General features: G+C 36.6%; 2 protein-coding genes across 3 annotated transcripts; both read left to right on the plus strand.

The window, feature by feature from the left end:
- Positions 1-15,592: 15,592 nt before the first annotated feature.
- LOC140880971 (VIN3-like protein 1) lies at positions 15,593-20,637 on the plus strand. 2 transcript variants are annotated; one of them, XM_073285894.1, is made up of 6 exons: positions 15,593-15,732; positions 15,876-15,930; positions 17,408-18,028; positions 18,436-18,749; positions 18,833-20,051; positions 20,121-20,637. In XM_073285894.1, exons 3-5 carry the CDS (start codon positions 17,565-17,567, stop codon positions 20,020-20,022), a joined length of 1,968 nt encoding a protein of 655 aa, XP_073141995.1. In that variant the 5' UTR covers positions 15,593-15,732; positions 15,876-15,930; positions 17,408-17,564; the 3' UTR covers positions 20,023-20,051; positions 20,121-20,637. The 2 variants fall into 2 exon arrangements, with proteins under 2 accessions (XP_073141995.1, XP_073141994.1); XM_073285893.1 differs by having other exon boundaries at positions 18,833-20,636.
- A 1,942-nt stretch (positions 20,638-22,579) lies between these two features.
- On the plus strand, positions 22,580-26,533 carry LOC140885014 (SKA complex subunit 1 homolog). Its single transcript, XM_073291929.1, has 9 exons — positions 22,580-22,721; positions 22,805-22,929; positions 23,484-23,596; positions 23,688-23,757; positions 25,165-25,232; positions 25,376-25,481; positions 25,575-25,604; positions 25,900-26,013; positions 26,305-26,533. Exons 1-9 carry the CDS (start codon positions 22,625-22,627, stop codon positions 26,380-26,382), a joined length of 801 nt encoding a protein of 266 aa, XP_073148030.1. The 5' UTR covers positions 22,580-22,624; the 3' UTR covers positions 26,383-26,533.
- The last annotated feature ends 838 nt before the right edge of the window (positions 26,534-27,371 follow it).

Here is a 27,371-nt window from a genome sequence, read left to right on the forward strand (position 1 = left end):
ACTCATGTCAGCAGAACTTCTACCTCACAAGATCTCAAAGAATAAAATCTTGCTAATCTACCGGATCCTTCCAATATTGTTGGGTTCCTTATCTGGTAGATGAGACAAGATTTTCCCGTTAATCTCTCCAACTACTAGTGAAGAGTCTTCCGGGGTGGCTTTCTTGGTCGACTTAGAATGGATGACTACATGTCACACATTCCGTTCAACCTGGAGAAGTGCCTGGCATTGAAAACTGGATCTTCTCTTCCAGCTCCATCCTGCTGGGATCCACATAATATGAACTTCTGCTGCCAACCTTGGCAATGACGATCTTGGAAAAGCTTAGACATCCTGCTATTCCAATTTCTGATACTGCTATCGTTATTGAATCCAACTTGTAATCCTACAAAGGATAACCCAAAATTAATACTATGTCCCAAATAATCTTATTGCATGCTCTGATACCATAAATATAGTGACCCGCACCGTGATCACCTACTAATCAGAACTTAAGCATGCAATTAATTAATAAAATAATTTTAATCAGAGAAACTGCGGAATTAAAGTAAGTCAAATACCAGGTAAGCAAAACTTAGTGGTCAACCCCGCTATCCAGCCTTGGTCACCACCTAACCTCCCTGTCTCCGGGAGAACTACCTGCATCTGCCCCATGGAATAGGGCATCCAGCCAACAGAAAATAACCGGAAGTGAGCCTAACATGCTCAGTACGAGAGTATGAGTATACGGTGTTATGTGTGCATGTATGCAAGTGAACTGGGTACCAAGACTCACAGGTCAAGAAACAAGCTCATAGACCTGGCCCAAGGTATATAGCACGCTGCGCAGTCACATCAGGAGGTGGCTCATATATCCAGTGGATAATGGTGACCTGATACTAGTACATGTGTCCAACCATAAAGGTGACCTGACACAAGACTTACGTATCTAACCATCCACAAACTCGTAGGGTGAGCACCCTACTACAGGATACCTCTAAGGTAAAAGCTCAATATGCTCATGTATGCAACATACAGTCATGACATGCTGTATATAAAGGCATATAAAACATGCAATCACATAATCCATGCAAACACATAATACATGCATACTCAATCTGGATATCTCGAATAATAGTTCCGTACCTTACTAAGGCAGATCCTAGAAGCTCCCCCTCTAGGTTCAAGCCTACCATGCATCACTACAGCATAAATAACCATGCATTACCTAGCATGCCAAACATCACCTACTAGGCTCGAAAAGCCTTAATTAAACTATAGCCTACTCCCTATTTACTATAGGGAACCAAAGCTATACCTTCGTCCGTCGTCAGCCCGCTGATGTCGCATGCCCCAGAGCCTGGGCATAGCCTAGCTATGACTCTTAGATGCCTCGCCAGAGCTCCGCCGCCTGGCTGCTACTGCGGACACTGTCCGCTATAAAATAAACTATTTCCTACTCCAACTTTTAAAGAAAGAGTCTCGAAGCCCTTAAATAGAGCGATTATCGGGAGAGGAGAGAGAAAATTGCACTTAAAAATGAGGGATTCGGACCCCTATTTATAGGCCACGATCGGAAGCTCTGATCGGTGCATGTTTGCCACGTTTTGGACGGCCGAGATCGGAAGCTCCGATCTCTTGCATCTGGCCACGTGTTTCAATCTCCTTGACACCTGTTTTTGGTTGAGATCGGAAGCTCCGTTCTCGGATCGGAAGCTCCTATCTCGGATCGGAAGCTCCGATCTGCCCGGTAGCTCCGAATTGTTTCTCATGCTTCCGAACTGGTTTTGGTCCTCCGGGACCCCCGGGACCTACCCCATCATTTTTGGACGTTTCGGATCTGATTTTCCACTTATTTTAACCAAATAAGGACTCCTTAAAAATGTTTTGACACTTTTAAAATTATATGTCATTTTCTAACATGTTTAAAATCACTTAATCTTGTAAAATGGAACCGGGCTACTACATGGGTTTAGTCTAGAGGTCGTTGGAAGGAATGGGCACTAGATCGTGATACTTGCACTGATTTGTCATAGGTCTCTAAACAGATTTGAGACGAATTCGATCTAAGTTGCATGAAACCGGAATGACATTTCACACACACATGTTCACGTTAAACCGAAAGTGTATTATGAAAAGTTGAGAGCATGTCTGTGTTTTTGGTTTTGTGATTGAACTTTTCGGAGGCTGTGCACATTTATGAATCGTCCTTACTTATGTTTTTGTTTGCATATTGTTTTTGCATGTCTTGCTCGAGGGCGAGCAAGGTTTAAATATGGGGGTGTTGATAAGTGCATTTTGTATGCATTATTTCGTGATATTTTTATATATATTTTTGTGTGCATTCATATTATTTTTATGTGTTTTTATGTGTTTTAGTTCATGTGTTTGTATTTCACTCTCCCGGTTAATTTTGTAGGAAAATGGATTTTTGAAGAGTGAATTACGGAGCAGCTTTGTTCAAAAAAATCAAATTTATTTTTAGAGAGATCCGAATCCGATCTCCACTGTTCAGAATGAAGTTCAAGATGTTTTGAAGCTTCTTTCCAAATTTCAGGTCAATCCGACGGCTAAAACTCAAGATATGAATTTTTCAAATTTGTCGCTCGGAGCAGGTTAAAAGTTGCGCTGATGGTGAGTGTTGTAGTGCGTTAGCACTTGAGTTTGGCGCTAAGAAGAGTGCTAACGCGCTTAGAAGAAGGTGATTGGCGCTAAAGAGGAAGCTAACGCGCTAAGGAAGGGCGCAAGGTGGAAGCGCTATCGCGCAAGTCTTTAGCGCTTCAGAAATTAAATAACGCACGCGAGCGAGCTTCTACCTCACGCGCGCGCAGTGTTTATGAAGTCACTGTTTTGTTGAACTGCGCGCACGCGAGATACATCTCAGGCGCGCGCGCGTGCCACAGAAGAAAAAAAATCCGGGAAATTCTTGTGACGTAAGGAATTGATTTTAAGGGATCCGAACACTATAAATAGAAAATCTGAATGAATTTTAGGGGTTCCGAGTTCCCAGTTCCAGAGTTGCAGAACAGAGAAGGAGGCGGCTACGGCATCCGGATAATTCTTTCTCTTTTCTTCTTTTTCTTTTTATTTATAGTTTTAATTATTGAGTAGTTTATGTTCAACCAAGACGGCGTGATTGGGCCGAACAAATTTATGTAGAAAACTTGGATGTTTGTTTGGGATTTTTCAGAGTTGATTTTATTTTATTGATTGTCAGATTTATATTTGTCTTGTGAATAGTCCGATCAACTGTTTGCTTGCATGTTAATCGATTCCAAGTCGACAGATGAGGTATTGATTTTGATCACTCTGATAATTAACATATTGTAAAATCGACTAGAAATAGAATTCGGTTTCAGTGTGCGGTTTGGGTGTAAACTGAATTTTCACAAATATTTAATGCATTCAATTTTGATTAGAATTACGAAAGATTAGTTCATCAATATTTGAATAGGTTTGATTGTTCTAGAAATAGTCTTTTGAACAAATTAGGAGAATTCCCGTGAATTAAGATTAAATCTGAGTCCTGAATCGACTACATGTTACATGATTTTTTCGGTACCTACGTGTGTCTTGGTTGTCTCGTTTTAATTATTTTTATCTTCACTTATTTTAATTCTTATTTCTTTAGCAGTTTTTATTATAAATTCTTATTTTATTTAAATCAAATTGCTTTTTATTATTTTGTCTAGATTAAGTAAAATAATTAATTATTGAAAATTGACAACAGTCCATGTGGGATTGATACTTGGATTCTCTGTCCACTTTACTATTACTTGACCTGGTACGCTAGCTTGCCAGTAGATTTATATCACACCGATTTTGAAAGAGTGGGTGCCCGGTGAGCCAACTTGTGGCTAAGGGCTTTGATGACTCTATGTACAAACAATCTTTTGTTTAATATAATTTACACTTTTATAATGACATTTACTTTATCTTTTATCATATTATTATGTTGTGACATACTATAAGATGTTTAGATGAAGACCTTGAATATACTATAGTGTATGTAAGATGTGGTAGCACATGGGGATGGCTATCATGAAACACATCTTATAGTCACTGTATATTCTAAACAGTTCCTAGTCGATTGAGCCGTCCGTTAATAAGGATAAGGATCGCTCGAGATTGAGACTAGCATTTGCGATGCCGAGTACCACGTTTCATTGGTATGGAACATAGAGATGTTCAAAGCATGCAAATGGATATTCATACGATGAATGATCGAACTACCCTATCCGGACTTTCCAAGTGGTTATCACTTATCGAGTGGATAAAGTCCGTGGTTTTGGTTGTACACCATTAGTCCTTACTACTTGAAACATCATTGAGACTCTATATGCTAGTACTGTACTTTGACTCGTTTACCGACTCTATTAGGGTCATCAGGTGTCGGGATTGGGTACAGTTACGACACATATAGGAGTCGATGCTTTGTTGTCAAGGATTCACCACATACTTGCTAGTGTGGATATCCTATGCAATCTGAGGAGATATTAGTGTGACGAATCTCTGGCCAGAGTACATGATGTGTTTTAAGAAATGGTTTCTTAGTAGCACATGCGATGTCACTATTTGATCTTCAAGATGCATTGCATAGTTATCGAATCTCGAACGACTCTCGATTTACCAATGGTTGTTGATTCGATCGGGATATATGGATGAAGGGACCGTACTGTACGCTAACCAAAATCTATTGGTTCTTGCAGGCACTATCAGTGATACCTAGGGAATCATGGGGCGATGTTGCTAGGCGCTCTTACCATGATTCGATGGGCAAGTCGGAAATTATTGTTCCGAGTCACAAGGAGTTGTGAGCCCACGGCTAGCTGTATCCCTGAACCATTGAGGGTCACACAAGTAATGGATTTTTAATCCCCGTTGAGATAATTAAATTTAAAGAGTTAAATTTAGTGAATAAAGAAGTGAGACTTCTTATATCAGAGTAGAGGAGTAAGATTTCCTAAAATGACATAGGGATGGGCATTTTTGGAAACCACTGAATTCGGATTCAGAAAATTTATCTTGACTTTAAAAGATGCAGAAATGGTTTCTGTGCACATTGGTGAAATTGGTTTATCAATCTGAGTCACGATGAATTTTATATTAATTTCTGAACATGCGGGCTTTGCTTGTCAGGCTTGAACTTATGACTAATGTGCCCTAAGCTGTTAGCAGCCCACATTATAAATAAGTTATTGCAGTACAGAAATTACACAAGAGAGGTCACAAAATATTTTCGAAAACCCTAGTTTTTCCCTACTGTGGCCGCCGCCCCCTCCCTCTCTGCTCGGAAAAATCCAGCCTGTGAATTTTGAATTTGCAGTCTGGTTTAACGGATCAAATTCGTTAATTCTCTTCGTAGAAACTTCTGATAGATTTTCTAGTGCAATCTATTAGAGGGATTAAATTTCTGTTCGTGGACCTGAGAATTGTTCGTCCATCAGTTCCTGGGATATACAACAAGAGCAGAGTAATCTGTTGGTGTCCATAATCTCGTTTCGAGATTCAAGGTAAAAATTTAATTGTTATTTAATTTTTACACGCACAATTTAATCGTAAAGTTTTGATACCCATGATATGGAATTGTTCCATATAAAATTTTTAAACTTCCGCTGCACCGGGTATCAATTCTAATTGATCTGATCACCGTTCTCCAACAGTGGTATCAGAGCCAGGTTGCTCAGATCAAGCGATTAAATTAATCAATTGTACAAAAAAAATTTAAGCCTCGGTTTTTGAAACAAAATAAAAAAAATTAAAATTTTTGACGGGCAAAAACACGGGCAGCGCAGCGCTGGGCAGCGACGTGATCGCTGCCCGGCCCGAGCCCTTTTTGGGGCGCGGGCGGCCCGGGAAAATTTAATTTTAATTTTAAATTAAAATTTTAATATGTTAAAATTCTATTTTTGGTCCGATCGAAAATTGTTTTTGATTGGTCCACGAGGCATCGGATCGAATTGTTCGAGTCCGAAAATTTTAAAATTGATTTTTGGATAAATTTGAATTTTTGGAAAATTTATAGATTTTATCCGTTAAATCAGATTTTAAGAAATTAATTATTTTTGTTACAATTGATGATAAGATATGATCTTATGGAAATATTGAGTAAAATATGATTTTATGTATAAAATTGGATTTTATATGTAAAATATGATTTTATTTGATAAAAAGATAAAATATGATTTTGTATGTAAAATAAGATTTTATATATGGAATATGATTTTATCCTTTTAAATTTAATTGTCATTGCATGTTATCCAATAAATTAATTTTGAATTAAATATTATTGGATAAGGATGATCGATTGCCATGACCAATTTTGTAGGTGTATGTTAGGAATTTACATTTGTTTTTATTGTTGTTGGATTTATTAATGGGCCTGGTTTATGGCCCAATATGAATTGTCATATGTAATAAAAGTGGGCCTGATTTATGGCCCGTTCCCACCCCTTGAAATGTATCCCCTACTTGTCATAGTTATTTATTGTAAATACATTAGACTTAGTGGGAGATGAAGATTTGAAGACGGAGGTGGGCCCAACAGACAATAAAGACTGAAGAAATGTAAATTGGAAGCTCAATGTAATAGGATTGCATTGCATACCTGCATATTACCTAGGATTGGACTTAGACTCGTGATTGGCAACCACGGGTCGATTAGAAATGGAATCGATCATCCTATATAATATATGATATTATCGTTGTATGCATGTTTTAGACTAAATTGTATGAATCCCGCAAGCATACAAATTTTAAATGATGAGACAAATTTTCAAAATTAAAATCCCTCATTTTAAATATGATTTAAAATTGATATCAAGATAAATAAAGGAAATTTAAATATTGTTTAAATGTTCCTACCTTCCATCAACGATCAATGTATGAGATGCTACCCGCAGATAAGGTCCGGCTCATATTATTGGGGGGGCCCGTTCGTCGGAAAGCTGTACACTGGATCGACACATGTTGTAAGTTGGGTGGAACTCCCATGGGATCGGCTCATATTATTGGGGGATCCACATGGCGACCGTCCATTACAACTTAATATTGATGGGTCATCTTGACATGTCACAATAAACGGCGTCATATTATTGGGCCCTTATTGGACATGGGGTAAAAACGTGGAGATTGCTTTGGAAGTAATTGGGCTCTACCTTTTGAAAATTATGGTTGGCTGATATTATTCGGGACCATAGTTTGTCAATTGGACTCCATGTTCCCACTAAAGAAAATGTTTCTCGTTTTCACTAGAGGGTGGTGAAATCGTCAAAATAGTGGGAGTGTGATTCATAAAATAAAATTTCGCCTATTTTATGTCTTAGTAAATTATTTAAACAATCACTGATTATTGTCTGTTTCTTTTCAGTATTTCATTAAGATGAATTCGCGCAATCCACTATTCTCTATTCTCGAACAAAATAAACTGACTGGCACAAACTATACGGAATGGTTCCGTAAGTTGAAGATTGTCTTGACCTCGGAGAAGATGCTCTAAGTGTTAGAAAAATCTCCTTCGAAGGAAGCACCAGCTGATATAAGTCCAGAAGAGTTGGCCAAACTTGATACATGGTGGGACCATGATATCAAGGCCAAATGCTATATGCAAGCCTCGATGTCTGATGAACTCCAGAGGCGATTTGAGGATACCGTGAATGCTGCTGACATTCACGTACAACTCAAGGAACTTTTTGGGGCTCAATCGAGAGCTGAAAGGTTCGCTACTGTAAAGGAGCTAATGACGTGTCGCATGCGTGAAGGGACTTCGGTCCGTGATCATGGGGTACGAGTGATTTGGCTCATTCAGAAGTTGGTAACGCTTGATTTGGTATTGGAGCATGAACTCAACGTGGACTTATTACTTCTCTCTCTTCCTTCATCGTTTGACGATTTTGTGGTGAATTTCAATATGAACAAGATAGAGGCCTCCCTTGAAGAGATGGTCAATATGCTTGTAACATATGAAGCCACTTTAAAGAAGGATAAACCGGCTTTCTTGGTGGGCTCCTCTTCTTCTGCTAAGAAGGGGCCAAGTACAAAGGGTAAGAAACGTTCTGTCCCACCCAAGAAAACCGGACCCGAGAAGAAGAACAAGACAAAGGCTTCAAACATGGAAAAGTCCAAGGATGTTTGCCATCACTGCAAGAAACCCCGTCATTGGAAACGTAACTGCAAGGAATATCTAGAGCAGTTGCGAACTGCGAAGGGTATGTTCTATATTGAAATAAATGTTTCACTTAATACTACTTCTTGGGTATTGAATACAGGATGTGGATCTCACATTTGCAATGATTTGCAGGTGATGACAAGAAGTCGCAAGCTTAGAATGGGTGAGACCCAGCTGAGGCTCGGAAATGGTTCTAGAGTTGAAGCTAAAGCTGTGGGAGATGTTTATTTAATTTTGCAGAACGATTTTAAGTTACTTTTGAGAGATGTTTTATTTGTTCCAGATTTGATTAAAAACATTATTTCTGTTTCTATGCTTGATAGAGATGGTTTTTCTTGCAATTTTGTGAATGAGATTTGCAATATTTACAAGAATGAATGTTTGATTGGAAATGGACAACTTGAAAACGATCTATATAACTTAAAATTAAAAGACGTTCCAATAAATTATGTTGATAAACCGGTAACAACGAACAAAAGGAAAATCGATAGTCAAAACCCGGCAAACCTTTGGCATGCTAGGCTAGGTCATATTTACTCAAGGAGGATGAACAAGCTAGTGGGAGAGGGCATGTTTGATATGTCTGATATTAACTCTCTACCTACTTGTGAGTCCTGCCTGAAAGGAAAAATGACTAAATCTCCTTTTAAGGGGAAACCTGAGCTTAGTCAAAATCTGTTGGATTTGATCCATTAAGATGTTTGCGGTCCATTTAGAATTGGTACTCAATATGGCCACACCTACTTCATTACCTTTACTGATGATTATTCAAGGTATGGGTATTTATATTTAATGAAATATAAGTCTGAAGCATTTGAAAAGTTCAAAAAATTCAAGGCTGAAGTAGAAAACAAGCTAGGTAAAAGTATTAAAGCACTTCGATCGGATCGAGGTGGAGAATACTTAAGTACCGAGTTTTTGGACTATCTGAAAGAGAATGTGATTCTCTCTCAGTGGACTCCTCCTATGACACCTCAGCTGAATGGTGTATCGGAGCGTCGTAATCGAACTTTGTTGGACATGGTTCGATCCATGATGAGCTTCACTGAGCTTCCACCTTCGTTTTGGGGCTATGCGCTTGAAACGGCGGTATTGTTGTTGAACAACGTCCACACCAAAGCAGTGGATAAAACACCATACGAGTTATGGAATGGCAAAACTCCTAAGTATTCGTACTTGAGGATTTGGGGATGTCCTGCTTACGTGAAGCAGACAGTGGGAGATAAGTTGGATAGTCGATCCACCTTATGTTATTTTGTAGGGTATCCGAAGAATTCAATCGGATATTATTTCTATCATCCTGCTGAAACAAAGGTGTTTGTTTCAAGGAATGCCACCTTCTTGGAGAAGGAGTTCTTATTGGATAAGAAAGGCGAGATGATGGAACTCGAAGAAATTCGAGAAGAACCCGAAATACAAAATAATGATCCTACACCTCAGGAACCAATGATGGACACGCCTATACCTAGAAGATCCGAGAGGACTTCTAGACCTCCTATTCGATATGGTCTTCTTCTTGAAGGGGATCAAGATGAACCCGATGTTGGATGTGATCCAAGAAACTTCAAGGAAGCAATTTCTGATGCGGATTCAAAATTATGGCTTGAAGCTATGCAGTCAGAAATAGATTCGATGCATACAAACCAAGTTTGGTCTTTAGTAGATCCTCCCGATGGAATTGTTCCAATAGGGTGTAAATGGATCTACAAGAGAAAGCTTGGGCCTGATGGTAAGGTATTGACCTACAAGGCACGATTGGTGGCGAAAGGTTATACTCAAAGACAAGGAGTTGACTATGATGAAACTTTTTTACCAGTTGCAATGTTCAAGTCCATAAGAATCCTTATTGCCATAGCTGCTTGGTATGACTATGAGATATGGCAAATGGATGTGAAGACTGCATTTTTTAATGGAAACATTAAGGAAGAGATCTATATGACGCAACCTGAGGGATACACATCCATGGGAAGCGAGCATAAGGTATGCAAGCTTCAGAAATCGATCTATGGTCTCAAACAAGCATCAAGAAGTTGGAACCAAAAATTTGATGAAACAATAAAGGATTTTGGTTTCATCAAGAACCCAGAGGAACCATGCTTGTACAAGAAAGTAGTTAAGGATGCTGTGACATTCTTAGTACTTTATGTTGATGACATCCTACTCATTGGGAATGATGTAGGGATGTTGCAATCAACAAAGATATGGTTATCAGGTAGATTCTCGATGAAGGATTTGGGTGAGGCATCTTATATTCTAGGGATACAGATCTATAGAGATAGATCTAAGAGAATGATAGGACTCACTCAAGCAACCTACATCGACACCATATTGAAAAGGTTTTCAATGGATGGGTCCAAGAGAGGACATCTACCTATGTGTCATGGAGTTTCTCTATCCAAGTCTATGTGTCCCAAGACTGATGAAGAGATAGAAAAAATGACACATGTACCATATGCGTCAGCCATAGGTAGTATCATGTATGGGATGATATCTACCAGACCGGATGTAGCATTTGCTCTGAGTGTCATGAGCAGATATCAAGCCAATCCCGATCAAATGCATTGGAAAGCCGTGAAGGACATTCTTAAGTACTTACGAAGGACTAAGAATATGTTCATGGTATATGGAGGAAGAGAACTGAAATTGGAAGGCTATACCGACTCTAGCTTCCAAAGTGACGTGGATGACTCGAAGTCAACCTCTGGATTTGTGTTCATGCTCAATGGCGGTGCTGTCTCTTGGAAGAGTTCCAAGCAGGACACCACAGCGGATTCCACCACTGAGGCAGAATACATTGCGGCATCAGCTACTGCTAAAGAGGCCGTTTGGATGAGGAATTTCGTCCAAGAGCTGGGCGTTATTCCTAAAGTTGTTGGTCCAGTCCCGGTGTACTGTGACAACACGGGTGCCGTTGCTCAGGCAAAGGAACCAAGGTCTCATCAAAGATCCAAACACGTACTGAGAAAATACCACATCATCCGGGAGATCGTGGAAAGAGGAGACATCACTATCGAGAGAGTGGCCTCTGCAGACAATATCGCTGATCCACTTACTAAGCCCTTGCCAGGACCATTATTTGACAAACATCGCGAAGCAATGGGACTGCGTAGTATGACTAGTTGGCTTTAGGGCAAGTGGGAGATTGAAAGAGTGGGTGCCCGGTGAGCCAACTTGTGGCTAAGGGCTTTGATGACTCTATGTACAAACAATCTTTTGTTTAATATAATTTACACTTTTATAATGACATTTACTTTATCTTTTATCATATTATTATGTTGTGACATACTATAAGATGTTTAGATGAAGACCTTGAATATACTATAGTGTATGTAAGATGTGGTAGCACATAGGGATGGCTATCATGAAACACATCTTATAGTCACTGTATATTCTAAACAGTTCCTAGTCGATTGAGCCGTCCGTTAATAAGGATAAGGATCACTCGAGATTGAGACTAGCATTTGCGATGCCGAGTACCACGTTTCATTGGTATGGAACATAGAGATGTTCAAAGCATGCAAATGGATATTCATACGATGAATGATCGAACTACCCTATCCGGACTTTCCAAGTGGTTATCACTTATCGAGTGGATAAAGTCCGTGGTTTTGGTTGTACACCATTAGTCCTTACTACTTGAAACATCATTGAGACTCTATATGCTAGTACTGTACTTTGACTCGTTTACCGACTCTATTAGGGTCATCAGGTGTCGGGATTGGGTACAGTTACGACACATATAGGAGTCGATGCTTTGTTGTCAAGGATTCACCACATACTTGCTAGTGTGGATATCCTATGCAATCTGAGGAGATATTAGTGTGACGAATCTCTGGCCAGAGTACATGATGTGTTTTAAGAAATGGTTTCTTAGTAGCACATGCGATGTCACTATTTGATCTTCAAGATGCATTGCATAGTTATCGAATCTCGAACGACTCTCGATTTACCAATGGTTGTTGATTCGATCGGGATATATGGATGAAGGGACCGTACTGTACGCTAACCAAAATCTATTGGTTCTTGCAGGCACTATCAGTGATACCTAGGGAATCATGGGGCGATGTTGCTAGGCGCTCTTACCATGATTCGATGGGCAAGTCGGAAATTATTGTTCCGAGTCACAAGGAGTTGTGAGCCCACGGCTAGCTGTATCCCTGAACCATTGAGGGTCACACAAGTAATGGATTTTTAATCCCCGTTGAGATAATTAAATTTAAAGAGTTAAATTTAGTGAATAAAGAAGTGAGACTTCTTATATCAGAGTAGAGGAGTAAGATTTCCTAAAATGACATAGGGATGGGCATTTTTGGAAACCACTGAATTCGGATTCAGAAAATTTATCTTGACTTTAAAAGATGCAGAAATGGTTTCTGTGCACATTGGTGAAATTGGTTTATCAATCTGAGTCACGATGAATTTTATATTAATTTCTGAACATGCGGGCTTTGCTTGTCAGGCTTGAACTTATGACTAATGTGCCCTAAGCTGTTAGCAGCCCACATTATAAATAAGTTATTGCAGTACAGAAATTACACAAGAGAGGTCACAAAATATTTTTGAAAACCCTAGTTTTTCCCTACTGTGGCCGCCGCCCCCTCCCTCTCTGCTCGGAAAAATCCAGCCTGTGAATTTTGAATTTGCAGTCTGGTTTAACGGATCAAATTCGTTAATTCTCTTCGTAGAAACTTCTGATAGATTTTCTAGTGCAATCTATTAGAGGGATTAAATTTCTGTTTGTGGACCTGAGAATTGTTCGTCCATCAGTTCCTGGGATATACAACAAGAGCAGAGTAATCTGTTGGTGTCCATAATCTCGTTTCGAGATTCAAGGTAAAAATTTAATTGTTATTTAATTTTTACACGCACAATTTAATCGTAAAGTTTTGATACCCATGATATGGAATTGTTTCATATAAAATTTTTAAACTTTCGCTGCACCGGGTATCAATTCTAATTGATCTGATCACCGTTCTCCAACAGATTTAGCCGGTCAGTGATTTAGAGCTACCATGGATGATATGAAGTTCACACGGTAGCAACTAGGATGACTTGAAGTTAGCTTGTGGGATGGAGTTGAGGTGCATTCGAGTAATGGGGATGGTTGGGCTTGGTTATGATTGTGACTAGGGGCTGCCCTTTTGAAGAAAGTTGAGCTGGGTTTTGGGCTGTTATGGGGTGAGTTTAAGGGGGGTTTTGGGTGAGCTTAAATGTTGGTTATGATAACAAGATAGTGGCTGGAGTTTGGAGACAAATAGATAGGTTTTTGGAGTGAGTTTTGAAACAAGACATGAACAGAATTTTGTTGGTGTGTAAGATGTCCGAAAACTAATTTTTTTAAAAACAGGGATAAACTCGGGTTTTGGTCAAGGGCTCGGGTATGAAACTTGTCCTAGATGTTGGGAATATGTCGGTTCAAGCGGGATTTAATTCGGTTAAATTTTTGTCGAGTTCTAGATTTTTAATTGATAAGGTGCAGAATATTTTTGAAGCCAAAGGGCTGCTGCCTAGAATTCTGATTTTTGTAAAATGATTGCTTAAGAATAAAATTAAGTGTATGATTTTTATACTTAGTTTTAAGTGTCATGGAGTCGTGGTTTCAAGCGGAATCCCTTTTGAGTAAGAATCGAGCAAGTTACAAATTTTACGGGCGAACCGCTCCAATTTGTCTTAAGCGCTACACTATGGTTTAGTTTTCCCATCCTTTGGTTTGTCTTCTAAATCACCATCCCGATCATCTATGTGTGAGTCATATGCATGATTATTGATTAATATTTACATGTACGTCATATTTACATATGCATGCTAAGTTCATATTCAAGTATGAAAGAAAATATTTTTAGGAACGAAGTGAGATGATTGTGACTATAGAAAGTATGGGTTTGGACGGGCTGGGAGACGTTCTGGCTTTCCTTACCAAATTTATGGGTTTGGACGGACCGGGAGAAATCCTAGCTTCCCTTACCAAGTATGGGTTTGGACGGGCCGGGAGAAATACTAGTTTTCCTTACCAAGTATGGGCAAGACGGGTTGGGAGAAATCTTGACTTCCTTGCGGCATAGTGCATTGCAGCCATGATCATGATCGAATCACAGAGTCACAATCCAAGGATCTAAGTTCAATATTTATGACTATATTCAGATCAGCTTATTCAGTTATTTATGTTCAACTTAGCCATGCATATGTTTCATTCATGTTCACTCCATTTATTTAAAAATCATTTATTTAAGGTAAGGGCACAAAGTATTTTTATTATCAAGCTATTTTTAATCTTCGTGTGCTTGTATTTACGTAGTACTCGTTATTCCCCTCATATTCTTGCTGAGTCTTTTAGACTCACTACACTTATTGTTTTCAGGTGAGGAGTATTTCATTTAGATCGAGGGGCAAGACTATCGAGTGGACTGCGATGCGGGCACGACACATCCCTCCGACCTATGCTCGTCTTCCGCATAGTTACTAGAATTTATATGTTATGAAGCATTTATTTTGCTTATTTGTCAAATGTATATGTAATGTTTAGTTAGAATTGTTTTGGTGCATGTAAACATTAGATTTTTAAACACTTTTGGATATTTGTTATGTCGAATCTCTTCTTTGGGTTCTCGTTATTTTCTCGGTTTAGTTCACTTGTATCATCGGTTGTTTATTTCTTTCATTTTATTTTGTTTGTTGTATGAGACATGTGGGTTTTCACTTAAACAAATAGGTCATGCCGAAATTTTTATAAAATTTTCTGAAAAATCCGCATTTTATTTAATTAATACTTATGTTGAGTCAGGGTCGTTTCAATTTGACACACCAAAATCAGTTAGTCTAAGGGGTTGAACTATTATAATATAGTATAGATTTATCTTCTTTTTCATATTCAATCATTTATCTGTTTTTTTTTTTTATCAAATTATCCAAATACATTTTTACAACTTCTCTCAGCCTTTTAAAAACTCATATGGTTTTTCTATGTTACAATTTTTTTTTTTTTTTTCTTCAAATAATTAAATTTTCAAGTACGTGAAAATCACGTGTCGATTTTATTAATCTATATTTTTATACTATACTGTTAAATTTGATTTATTTTAGTGTCATGATCTGTCGTTTCAATGTCAAATTTATCATAATTTAATTCAACATATCATATTAAACATGAACGTGACTTTGATACATTCTTATGACTAATATTTTTTGTCATTTGATAACTTTTTAATTACGAAAATATCATATTTATCTTTTTATTTTCAGTTGGTAGATATTTATATACGAAAATTTATTTTTGTATTTTTTTATTTCACTATTTATTTATTTTTATTAAAAAAATAGATTATACAAACACGAAATACGTGTATCCTAACAGGTATATATTAAATTCGTGGAATAATAATACAATGGGTAGATAGATAAAATTAAAGGAAAAAATGTGTGCTAATAAATAAGTCAATAAAGGTTTACTTTGGGCTATTGGATCTGGTCTTCAAATGTACAGGCAGAATCGATCTGTCTTTCTCCGAATCTCTGCTCTGATTTCCCTTTTATTTACCTCAATTTTTCAAGCCCTAGAGAGATTCCGACACCACCCGCCAGCCGCGGCGGTATGGTTTTTATTTTTATTTTATTATTTTTCTTGAAGGAGTATGATTTTTTATTTTCTAATTCCTTTGAAATAACGTTATTTGTGCTGCAGATTTCATGATTTTTACGCTTCTGAATCTTGTTGTTTTGGGTGTGTCTGCAGGGGTTTAGGGCCTTAGTTTAGAGCTGCAGCAACGGGTCAGCATTGGTCTTCCATGGTGATTTTCTTGTTTGTTTGGAATTAATAATGTTTTTGATGGTTTTTTTTTTTTTGTGGTTTGGATGTGTTTTAGCTGATTATATAGTTTTTTGGCCGAATTTGTGGTTTTGTTCACGTTCTTGCGGCTGTTTTATCTCAAGTATGTGTGCTTATGTAATGTTCTTTGCGGAAGAATATCAAATAAGATTTTTTTCCAGCTGGGTTTGTTTGAGTTTTCATTGGAGTGTTACTGGTTTCTTGTTATGATGGCCTGGCCCAAAATTTATTAGATGAAGTTATGGTTGGTGAGGGTGGCATTTACTACATTCTGGATATAAAGCTTTCACCTTTTAGAAAATTATACCTAAAAATATTAAATTTTCAAGTGAGGGGGTCATCCTCTTGCTTGTTTCCCCTTGCCAGCGGTCACAGCAATTATGCATATGCTGCCATTGAATTCAAGCATGTTTTCTCTCTTTTAGATGAACCTATGCAGATTGAGGTTTCTGCTATCTACCATGCTTCTTAAGTTACTGCTTTTAATTTTGAGAGAAAAATGGTTGATCTGTGAGAATTGATTCCAGACATTCATTACGAGTTTAGACTTGGATTTGTTTGAGAGGCCGTGGTGCTATTGTATTTCTTGTTTCAGTGCCATCTGTTCATGCATTCAAAATGCAGTGCCACTCATCCTTCAGTTCAAGTTTTATGTTTGAGTAAATCTCTACAGAACAACTCACTTTTTACATTGCGACGAGCTAAAATGAGAATTGCATCCATGTTTCTGTACCCTTGTGTTTGTAACTAGAGTTGAGATGGATTGTGAGCCTTGACGGTCGATATGACTTATTTTTGTGAAGATGCTTCAGCATGGGATTTCTAGTTGCTGATTAAGCATGACGTGCTGTTACTTTTACTTCTGTCGTGTATTCAGATTTACCAGATGCTAAAGTTATTGTATAGTTGGCTGACTAGTGAAATTTGGTAATATAGTATGAATAAAGTTTGAAAATATCTGTAAGTTCGAACTTGTCTGAATCTAGTGAAGCTTAGCAAAGTTAGTCATATACTAATTGGTGCTAAATGTTTGAGAAGCATAAGGTGATGTTTTTTGTGCGTGAATAAGGGTAACAAAGTTTAATCCTCGATAGCCGGTAGCCGTAACATTCTATTATCGTTTATTATAAGAACAAGTCTCGATGATAATGCTTACATTCATTTTAGCAGTTGGTTTATTGAAGGTTAAAATAAAATACTTGGAGAAATATCCCCTGGATATGAATTACTAACATGTGATATATTTAACGTTTTTACTATCTTCGTTCGCGGATGTAACGAATGCTTCCAAAATTATATTGTGATCGTCTTGAAATGCCAAGTTGCTTTCAGTTGTCATTTATTCATGTTATTATGTGTCCATTTGAGATCTGATTCCTGCCATGATGCCAGTGACATTGATGCACTCTTAATTAAGTTGAAATACAATTTTGATCCAGATTTGTACACGCAAGAGTTTGCGAAGTTGATGGGTGAAACTTGATCTGCGAAATGATGCTTCAAGAATTTACGAGCAGGCTTGAGAATAGATCAAAGGGAAGTACATTTCGGATTTGCTTGATGAATTAAAGAAGGATTTTGCTTCAGAAGTGCATAATGGCCGAACCGCTTTCCAAGGCTTGTAAGAAAACAACTAAAGTACATGACCTCAAACGAGCATCTTCAAGTCCTAAAGATCAGCATCAACAGTCCAGGAAACAGCAGCGGAAGGGGGAAAACCCTGTTCGAATTTTGCCGAGTCCAGAACCATGTGTTGATTTCAAAATTTCTAATGCATGGATCTGTAAAAATTCTGCATGTCGAGCTACTCTATCAATGGATGACACATTTTGCAAGAGGTGCTCTTGCTGCATTTGTCATTTATTTGATGACAACAAGGATCCAAGTCTTTGGTTGGAATGTACATCTGAATCTGGTGTGGGAGACTCTTGTGGCTTGTCTTGCCACATTGAGTGTGCCTTCCAACGTGGTAAGGTGGGGGTCGTCGATCTTGGACCATTGATGCAGTTGGATGGAAGCTACTGCTGTGCTAATTGTGGCAAAGTTTCAGGGATACTTGGGTAAGCTGTTTTGTGTTGGCTGCAAATACCATATAAGAAAGAGTGTCACCGACTCCTATTATTTATTCTTTTTTTTTTACTCTCCCACACCTCCGAGAAGCTAGGTGATAGGCGTGAGAATGTAATTGAGTTGGTTTTAAAAACTAGACATTTTTTTAGTTCAGTTTGGTTTTTAAAAAGCTTGACATTATAATAGGTGCCCGGGATTGCTTTGTAATGTTATAAAATTTTGCTGCAAGCACTTTTTTGATCTGGAAGTTGAGCAGCTTGGTTAGTTTGATTTCCTAAAGCAGAACTTGTGCACAATTACATTTTGTTTTTCAGAGACCAATTACATGCTTCAAGTCCTTTCTTTTCTTCGATCTCATATCAGTTGGGAATTTTTAATATGTGGTCTACTTTGTCAGATGCTGGAAGAAACAGTTAATGGTAGCTAAGGATGCTCGCCGTGTGGATGCCCTGTGTTATAGGATATTCCTAAGTTTCAGGCTCTTGGATGGGACTTCCAGATTCTGTGAACTGCATGAAATTGTTAAGGAAGCCAAAGCCAAGTTAGAAGCAGATGTGGGTCCAGTTGATGGAGTTTCAGCCAAGATGGCTCGAGGAATTGTGAGTAGACTCTCTGTGGCAGCTGATGTTCAGAATTTATGCTCTCTTGCAGTTGATAAAGCTGATGAATGGATATCTTCAAAGTCTACCGCCTCAGCACTCAATTCTATTGGTAATACTGTATTCCTTTTTGGTGAAATAATGAGAAAATTACATTGTCGTAAGCAACTGTTTAACTATTTCTTCCCCCGGCAGAGGGTTCACTTCCTGCAGCATGCAAGTTCCTATTTGAAGAAGTGACTTCTTCTTCTGCTGTGGTTCTATTGATTGAATTTTCTACAGCACCAGATGATGATATTAAGGGCTACAAACTCTGGTATTGCAAGACGAGAGAAGAGACGTACTCCAAAGATCCTGCTTGTGTCTTTCCAAGAGATCAGAGAAGGATTTGGGTATCCAATCTGCAGCCTTGCACAGAGTACTCCTTCAGGATAGTGTCTTATACGGACACTAGGGACATTGGCCACTCTGAAGCCAAGTGTTTCACGAAGAGTGTTGAAATAATTCACAGAAACTCTACTTCTATTTCAGGAAGTCCTGAAAAGGAGAATTCACACAATATAGGAAGCTCTAGTTCCAGGCAAGAGAATAGAAATGGATCAGACATTGAATCAGACTCAGGTTTCAAGGTTCGAGACCTTGGCAAAATCTTAAGGCTTGCATGGGCTCAAGAGCAAGGGTATTTTGACTCATTCCGTAAAATTGATATTGAGAAATGCTTTAGTGGTTGTGATGCTGTTAAACCAGAAACTCCACAGGAAAAAAAGTTGACGCCTATTCCTCGTGAACTTGACTTAAATGTTTCAGTTCCTGATCTGAATGTGGAGTTTACCCCTCCAGTTGAGTCATCTAGGGATGAAGGTGATGGATGCACTTTAGGGCAACCAGTTGAGGTGGATAATTACACCTTTTCTCATGACCTACAAAGAAATGGTGTCGCAAGGTCGCATGACAGTGATGTCCCTCATAATTGGAATCACGAAAAACATGGGGATGTACCAGCTGTTGATTCTAAGTTAACTGCCTCAAAGAAGAGGAGACGTAGCACCAATGGAGAGTTGCAGGATTCTGATAGCACTCTGACAAATGGATCCCCGTTCCAAGTCCAAAATGACTCGGGATGCTTGGACGAGAATTTTGAATATTGCGTCAAGATCATACGTTGGCTGGAATGTGAGGGTCACATTAAACATGATTTTAGGCTAAAGCTTCTGACATGGTTCAGTCTTAGATCAACCGAGCAGGAGCGCAGAGTGGTCAACACTTTCATACAAACATTAATCGATGATCCCAATAGTTTGGCTGGGCAATTGGTGGATTCATTTTCAGAAATTGTATCAAGCAAGGGGCCACAAAATGGTTTATCTAACGAGTTTTGGCATTAGGGCTATGGGCTTCTTGGAATGCAACACGGGTATTAAACTCTAGTATTATCGTTCCCGTGATAAGCTATTGCTGATCATTTTGCTGCTTCATTTTACAGGCACCTGCTCCCAAATTTCTTCTAGTGATTCATTTTGTTAAGTTGACAAACTCCCAAACTAGCAGATCTGATTTCCCCGATAGCTCTTGATTTCCTTCACAAGGTCAGCCCATTATTTAAGACAGTCTCACTCATTGTGGGATGCATTCTCATTCTTAAGAGACGTTCTTGATTACATTTTTAGTAGTTAAATGTGAAGTTCGAATTTATTCTAGTAGGAGAAGGGGGCATGGATGCTATGTTCCATAGTTTATTTTCAACTTCTATTGCTATTGAATCAATTGTAGTTGACTTTTGCTCTTCTTTTGGTTGAACTTTCGTTGATGCAACAGCCCGTAGCTAGTCCTGTCAAACCATTTCCAATCCCCTGTCTCGTTACTTTTAACATTGGGATTTCTCATGCATGTGAAATGATGTAACCAATGTCATCAACATTCTTGTTTTTTGTCATCACAATTTGTTCTATTTTGAGGATGCAAATGGATCATCTGAGTTCTATTTCTGTTTGTATGTTTCTAACACTTGTTTCTCTGTTGAGTTTAATAAATCTATTTTGTCCACCGAGAGGTTCGATTTGGCAAAAGCAAGCAAAAAGCAGTCAACGTTATGTTGATCACATTATGCGCAAAACAAGCATGGAAAAAAGTTTTAAGTTGAAGATATATAATTTTAATTTAACATTTGATTTTTAAAAAGTAAAGTGGTATTTTTATAAATAAAAGTTAACTTTTAAAGTTTTAATTGATCTAAAAATAGTTGTACGTTTTTTCAAACTAGTTTAAATTAATGTATTGATTAAAAATATGCTATAAAATATTAAACTTGAATGGTATATATATTTGAGAGAATCGAAAAAAATTAATTTACCAAGAATAATGGATTTATACTTAAATTTTGCGTAGGTATGTTTTGATTTGGTATAATTAAAATTTAACAAAAACTAAAAATGTTTTTCATGTTTAGTCTTTAGTAACATGCAATGCCTCGTTACACTAACACACGCTTGTTTTATAATCTTCCTTTGAATCATAAGCCAATATCTCGATAAATTGTATCTCATATGTGATTTGACATCAAAGTCTTTGAAATGAAGTCGTAAGTTAGAAATCCAATTATAACGATTATCTTTCCCAACTCATTTACATAATATTCGCTAAGTGTCCTCGTGTGCATAGTTCGACTTTGTGTGTGAAAATTTTCAGTGTTAAATTAATTTTTGAGTGAAAATTTTGCAGATTATGATATAATTTTAAAACAAATTTAAAATTGATTTCTTATAAAACTTTTAGTAATAATTTAGAATAAATTTTTATTTGGATCAATTTTTAATTATTTTCACATTTATGGTATTTTATAATATATTTCTTTTATTGTTTAGATTGGACTTTATCGAAATAAATAAAATCATTTTTATCTATTATAATCAAATTACACTGATTGTATGCTATTATTGCGCACATATAATTTTTAATTGAATTAATTAGTTTTTATTCGATTTAATTAATAATCGATATGATATTACATTACAAATTAATTAAAATAGATTCTTATGTCACATATTTATTAAATAAAAGATCAAATCTTATTATCCAAGAGTGATATTTTAGACGCTTATTTTGGACACTTCATGAAATGCATTAAATGCTTTTACGCTGGTTCACGTGAAAATCTAAGGTATCAATGAGGTATTCGTATCCGTTACGTACATCTAAAATATTAATTAAAATTATATATATATATATATATATATATATATATATATATGAGAAATTTTCAGCTGCCCCACCAATGATGCCCAACTCGTCCCCGATAACTAAAACCCGATACCGTGTTTTAGTTACGCGAAAAATAAAAAAATAACTAAAACCCGGTACCGGGTTTTAGTGATCAGGGACGAGGTGAAAAAAATTGGTTGGACAGCTGAAAAGTCCTCATATATATATATAACTGATGCTCGTTTAGAAGTTTATGAACGATGATGGTTGCTCACCATATCAAAATTTTATACATACATATATATAAATATACTATATTATAATGGATCTATCCCTTAGAAAAATTGTTTTAGTAAGCAAGTGTTCAAACAAAATTGTCTTTTTTCCAAAATTATAATTACAAGCATTCTAACCAAAAAAAGAGAAAATATTTGATACACATATCCAAATTAGTCCTAAAAATCCACAAATTCACTCCTTAATATCCAACACACACATTCATACCACAAACCTACTAATCAACTTCTCCATTTTATTAAAATAATTTTCAGTATTTGTTTCTTCAATATTTTTCACCATTAAGATATTAAAATTAATATATAATTTAAATTAAAAAATAAAAACTTTATATCATTATAAGTGTATGTACGCGAAGTATGCGTTTCGTGATTATGATATATACATACATATATATATTCAAAAAAAGTTGTTTCCCGCCAGAATATTCACGCTGAAGCAGAATATAGCTATTAGCACAACGTCCATGAAGTGCGAAACTTATAGATAAAGATGGATGTGAACGAAGCTGGAGCTTCTCTCGATTCTCTCATTTCCCAATTCAACTCTCGAATTGCGGAGCTCCAGCAGTTTGTGATTGCTCGAAACAGTTGAGAATTTCGATTTCTCAGATTTTGATTTTTGTGATGGATTTCTTTTATTCATGTCTTTTCTCCTTCTGAAATCGGACAGTGTACCCGGCCAGCAGCATCAGCGATTTGTCGGGCATAGATGCAGCATTGAAAGGTATGGAGATTCAGGTTTTAAATATCAAGGATCGGTTGAGGGACGAAGCTCAAGCCATCCCTAAAGCTAAGGTATTTCTTAGCTTGTTTTCATGCTTGAATATTAGCTAAGATGGAAAATGCTTTTGCGGATTGAATTTAATTCTTCTTACATGTTGTAGTGCCGAATTTTGTGACAAATGGATTTGAATTTCAAACTGTGTTTACATTAAAATAAAATAAATTGAATCGAAGCTGGCATTGACGATTTGGCAGGTCCGTATGATATTTTTTGGGGTTTGTATGTTGTCACTTATCAGTGGCACTGATGGGGTTATATTTCAGATGATATGTATTTCAGTGAGTTAAGACACTCAGATGGAAAAGGTCATATATGGCATTTCATAAGTTTCACATGGAGGCAGCCTTATATTTGTAAGATTAATCAATAATGGACATTTGACTTAGATCTAACCATCGACGATTCTGTATGATGACATTTTTTGCCCAAATGATTGGATGTAAAGCAATCTACAAATTTGTTTAAAGCATGAAAGCTGAAAATCAAAAGTTCAGACTGGAACTCTAAGAGGAATGACAAACTTAATTGTGAACTGATTTCAGTAATTTATTCATTGTAAATGCAGAAATTAGTAGAGGCAGCCTTGCGGCAGCAAAAGAGATTGGAGACCATTTCAGCTTGTGTTCCATCTTATATACCTGAAAGAATTACTAGTATCTATGCAGATACGAGCAAATGGTATTTTACAATTTGTTGAAGCAACAAATTTATCTTCCTGCTGGATTAATCTGTGATCTTTTGTTGCCTTCCTTGGTGTTATTTGTTATAGCATGCAACCAGAGATCAGTCAACTAGATCATGGAATCGAGTCTTTAAAACTTGAGGAACCGGCACCCAAAGTGAGGAGCCTCTCACATATTTTATATTTCTAATCTAATTCATTTTTTTTTCTTTACCCATTCAAATTTTTGTCAGTGAAATATGTTCATTATTTTAGTTTGGTGTTTAGCACAATTGATTAAGTCAACTGCAGAAAGCTCAATGTAAGTCCACAAATTTTGATCATTTCAAATTCTCATTTTGAGAATAAGATGATTTGATGGTTTTGACCACAAAATTTTTTCTATACTTCTCTATCTGGTGGGATAAATAGTTGGAACCCTCGTTGTAAATAAATTAACCACTTCTATTGTGGCGTACTTGACGGGATAAACAGTTTAGTTTTATATCAATTCGCATCAAAGGCAAACCTTAGCTTTTATTGTGCCAATGTGCATAAGTTCCTGTCATGTTATGTAATGGTTTGACATTTCAAAACATTAAGATGATACCTTTTAACATAGAGGTGGTCATATGCTGTATGTATGTAACTATCCGAATAACTAACTGAGAAAATTCTTTACAGATGTGAAATGATACTTTTGGAGGTATTGATTTATTTAAAGTAATATGTTTTTAAAGCAACATGTTTGTAACTTGATTGTACCAAAAGAAGGCTTACAACTAATTACAAAGTGATTTTATTGCTTATCATCCTGTTTCAAAGTTTGTGTTTCATTTATTTTGCCCAAGAAAGGCTGTTCAAATTTTTGGATTCATCAAGATGCTTAAGTTGAAGTAAAATGTGTTAGAGGCGTCGACCTTCATTAAACTTTTTTTATAATGATTTATGTTATGCAGCTTTTTGTTTAATTTGTTTCCATCTATTGCAATGATGTTTCTACTATGTAAAATGCTTCCGCTATATTAATGATAATGAGTTTCTGATTATATGGATGTGATGATGCAAGGTTTTTTAATCTTTGAATTCAAGTTTGGATTTTGTCATATAATTGTGTTGCACTGCCAGGATAGTGTGACACTCAACTTGAGTTGATCAACTAGCTGTAGACTTTTGAAGCTGTTTTCTGAATTGTACTGCATATAGATTCAGCAACAGTTATTAGCTCCTTGTTTTAGCTTTAGTGAGGAGAAAATGTGATTAAACTTTAGTTTGTCATTTTCTAGTTGTTGCCTGCCTTTTCCATTCTCTCAAAGTTAAGCGGATCAATCACGTCTATTCCTTTTTATCAGAGCTGTCACTTAACTGAGTCAGTTTCTTCAGCATATTTTCTGTGGTTTCTTCAATTGTGCCACTCTTCAAAATTGTTAAAACCAACAGAGGTTGGATATTTCTGAAGGATCCATCACTTGAGCTAGCAAAACTTGTCTCTTTTCCCCTGGAACGAGATGAAACACTGAAAATATGATGCGGTAAACAAATCAACAATTTAAAATATTTTCATAATTCTGGATTTTGATTCCAGGTGAAAAAGGGTCGGGTTCCACCTCCAATGTGGTATATTACTGGCGATGAACTGAATTCCTTGCCATCGTAAGTGACGTACATGTTGGGCACACTATTGTTCCACTGCATCTGAACTAAACAAACAACTATACCACATTAAGGTTATTTTAAAATTTCATTATATATCTAGTGTGCCTTATAACAATGGTTCTGTGGTAAGTAACCTGTAGGTACATGAAACAAAGGCTCACTTTGGATAAGGTCAATGCTGCAATTGGTGATATGGTGACATATGCTGAGGCAAATGCCCAGCTTATTACAGCGCCAAGGAAAAAGGTTATTTTAACAATTCTTTTTTATTCCTCTTCCTCACGAAGTTAAACAAGTCTTCAATGCTGACTCATTTTCAATTTCTTTTGTGTTGTGAAGCTGACGGAGAATAATTTGGACCGAGCTCTGGTAAGTAATTCTCTTCATTTAAGCCAGTAGTGTTCCTTTCAAGGATGTAACCGGGTAGGAAAGAGATCGATTAGAGATGCGAGTCTTTCTAGCTCTGGGACCTATAATGGAATATACATCTCGCCCTATCCGATTTAAAATTGAGTGCAGGAGATTCAAATTTTATCGTCCATGATATAGACCTGATATAACCTATCAGATACCTCACATGTTTTCTCATGTGTCTGCTTCAATTTTGTTGGGTCATCAGTGTACTTGGTGAACGAATACTGATTTCTCTTTTTAACATGTTCAGGAATTACGTGACATTGCAACGATGGATGCAGTGAAGGGAAAACACTTCTTCCTGGAATCTGATGTTAAAGGGCCTGCAATGAAGCTTGACAATACCGGAAAAGCAATATTGACGGTTAGTGATTCTTATTCGTTTCACGAACACGCATGATTTTTAATAACTATTCATAAGATTCTTAGGATTCTTCTGATTATTTTAAGGTTCTGGTTTGATCCATGTCCTTCCACAATGTATCTCAGCTTAGGTGAAGGCTTTGTTCCTAAGCTATTTGCTCCACTATTTTGCTCTTGATTAGCCAATTTTATTTGCTTTCATGTTTTCTTGGCCCTTCCCCTTTAATGCATATCGCTGATTTCATCAGACATGAACAGCTCTATTTTTTTTCCCTTTCTTTTGGCCTCGCAGGTCCTTCGCCACCTTGGTCGGATAAGCGAGACTCGAGTTGGACATCATCGTGTGATCATCTTACTGAGGCCACAGTGACCCATTTTTCTGTGATTGCTTTGTGGTGTAAAATTAGTATTAGACGGACATTCATGGAGCTCCTCACATGTCAGATTGTAGAGCTATTTGTTGAAGTTTGGTTCTGCGTGATACTTGTAATTTGACGATATGTTATGAAATTTTTCAAGAATTTGAGGAGAGAGAGGTAAGATTCAAATATCTAATACAGGAAAAAGATTTTTTTTATTACCTATTATCATATAAATATTGAAGCATTCACCCATTACATTGTCTACACACACACACACACACAAACACATAAGATAAACGTGAAGCCCGAAAATAATTTAAAAAATTGATTCATAATTATAATTAATCAAGTAAATTTTCACATTACATTGTCAAGTACTTGTAATTTGATATTTTTATTAACAGTCAAAATAACTTGGAATATATCAATACATATAAATGTGAAATATAATTAATAATTCGTTCAAAGAATTATAAGGAAAATTGTAATCTTAATCCGGTAAGCTGGTCTGTATTTGATTTTTTTAGTCCTATAACTTTTAAAAGTTTGGTTTTAGTTTAGTAACTGGATTTTTTTTTCGATTTTGATACTTTTTTCATCGAAAGTCACTAAATCAATCGAATATTACTTATTTAACGTAGATGTTCTCCTATAAGATTCATGTAGTTAGAATTAAGTTTATATTACACATTAAAATATATCTAATAAAAAAACAAAACGACAAGTGTTTTCTCCCGATTTGTGAATACTAGGTGTCTTTTTGTTTGTTTGTTTATTTTTGCATGATGGATTTTAATTTGTGTAACATATGATTAATTCTGATCAAATGAATCATATAGGAGAATATCAAAATCAAATAATTAATATTTCGATTGATTTAATGACTTTGGATGAAAAAATGACAAAAACCCAAAAAACAATCTAAGTTACTAGACTAAAACCAAACTTTGAAAAGTTATAGGACTAAAACGAAAAACAGGCCAACTTACGTGAATAA

The sequence above is a fragment of the Henckelia pumila genome, chromosome 2 (assembly GCF_033568475.1).
Source record: "Henckelia pumila isolate YLH828 chromosome 2, ASM3356847v2, whole genome shotgun sequence".
Lineage (NCBI taxonomy): Eukaryota > Viridiplantae > Streptophyta > Magnoliopsida > Lamiales > Gesneriaceae > Henckelia > Henckelia pumila.

Excerpts from the sequence above, each read along its gene's own strand:
- LOC140880971 (XM_073285894.1), top strand. The coding sequence starts at position 17,565 with ATGGCCGAACCGCTTTCCAAGGCTTGTAAGAAAACAACTAAAGTACAT. Across the intron at positions 18,029-18,435 it reads AAAGTTTCAGGGATACTTGG|ATGCTGGAAGAAACAGTTAA; the intron begins GTAAGCTGTTTT and ends CTACTTTGTCAG. Across the intron at positions 18,750-18,832 it reads CTCAGCACTCAATTCTATTG|AGGGTTCACTTCCTGCAGCA; the intron begins GTAATACTGTAT and ends TTCCCCCGGCAG.
- LOC140885014 (XM_073291929.1), top strand. The coding sequence starts at position 22,625 with ATGGATGTGAACGAAGCTGGAGCTTCTCTCGATTCTCTCATTTCCCAA. Across the intron at positions 25,233-25,375 it reads GAACTGAATTCCTTGCCATC|GTACATGAAACAAAGGCTCA; the intron begins GTAAGTGACGTA and ends AGTAACCTGTAG. Across the intron at positions 26,014-26,304 it reads CCGGAAAAGCAATATTGACG|GTCCTTCGCCACCTTGGTCG; the intron begins GTTAGTGATTCT and ends TTGGCCTCGCAG.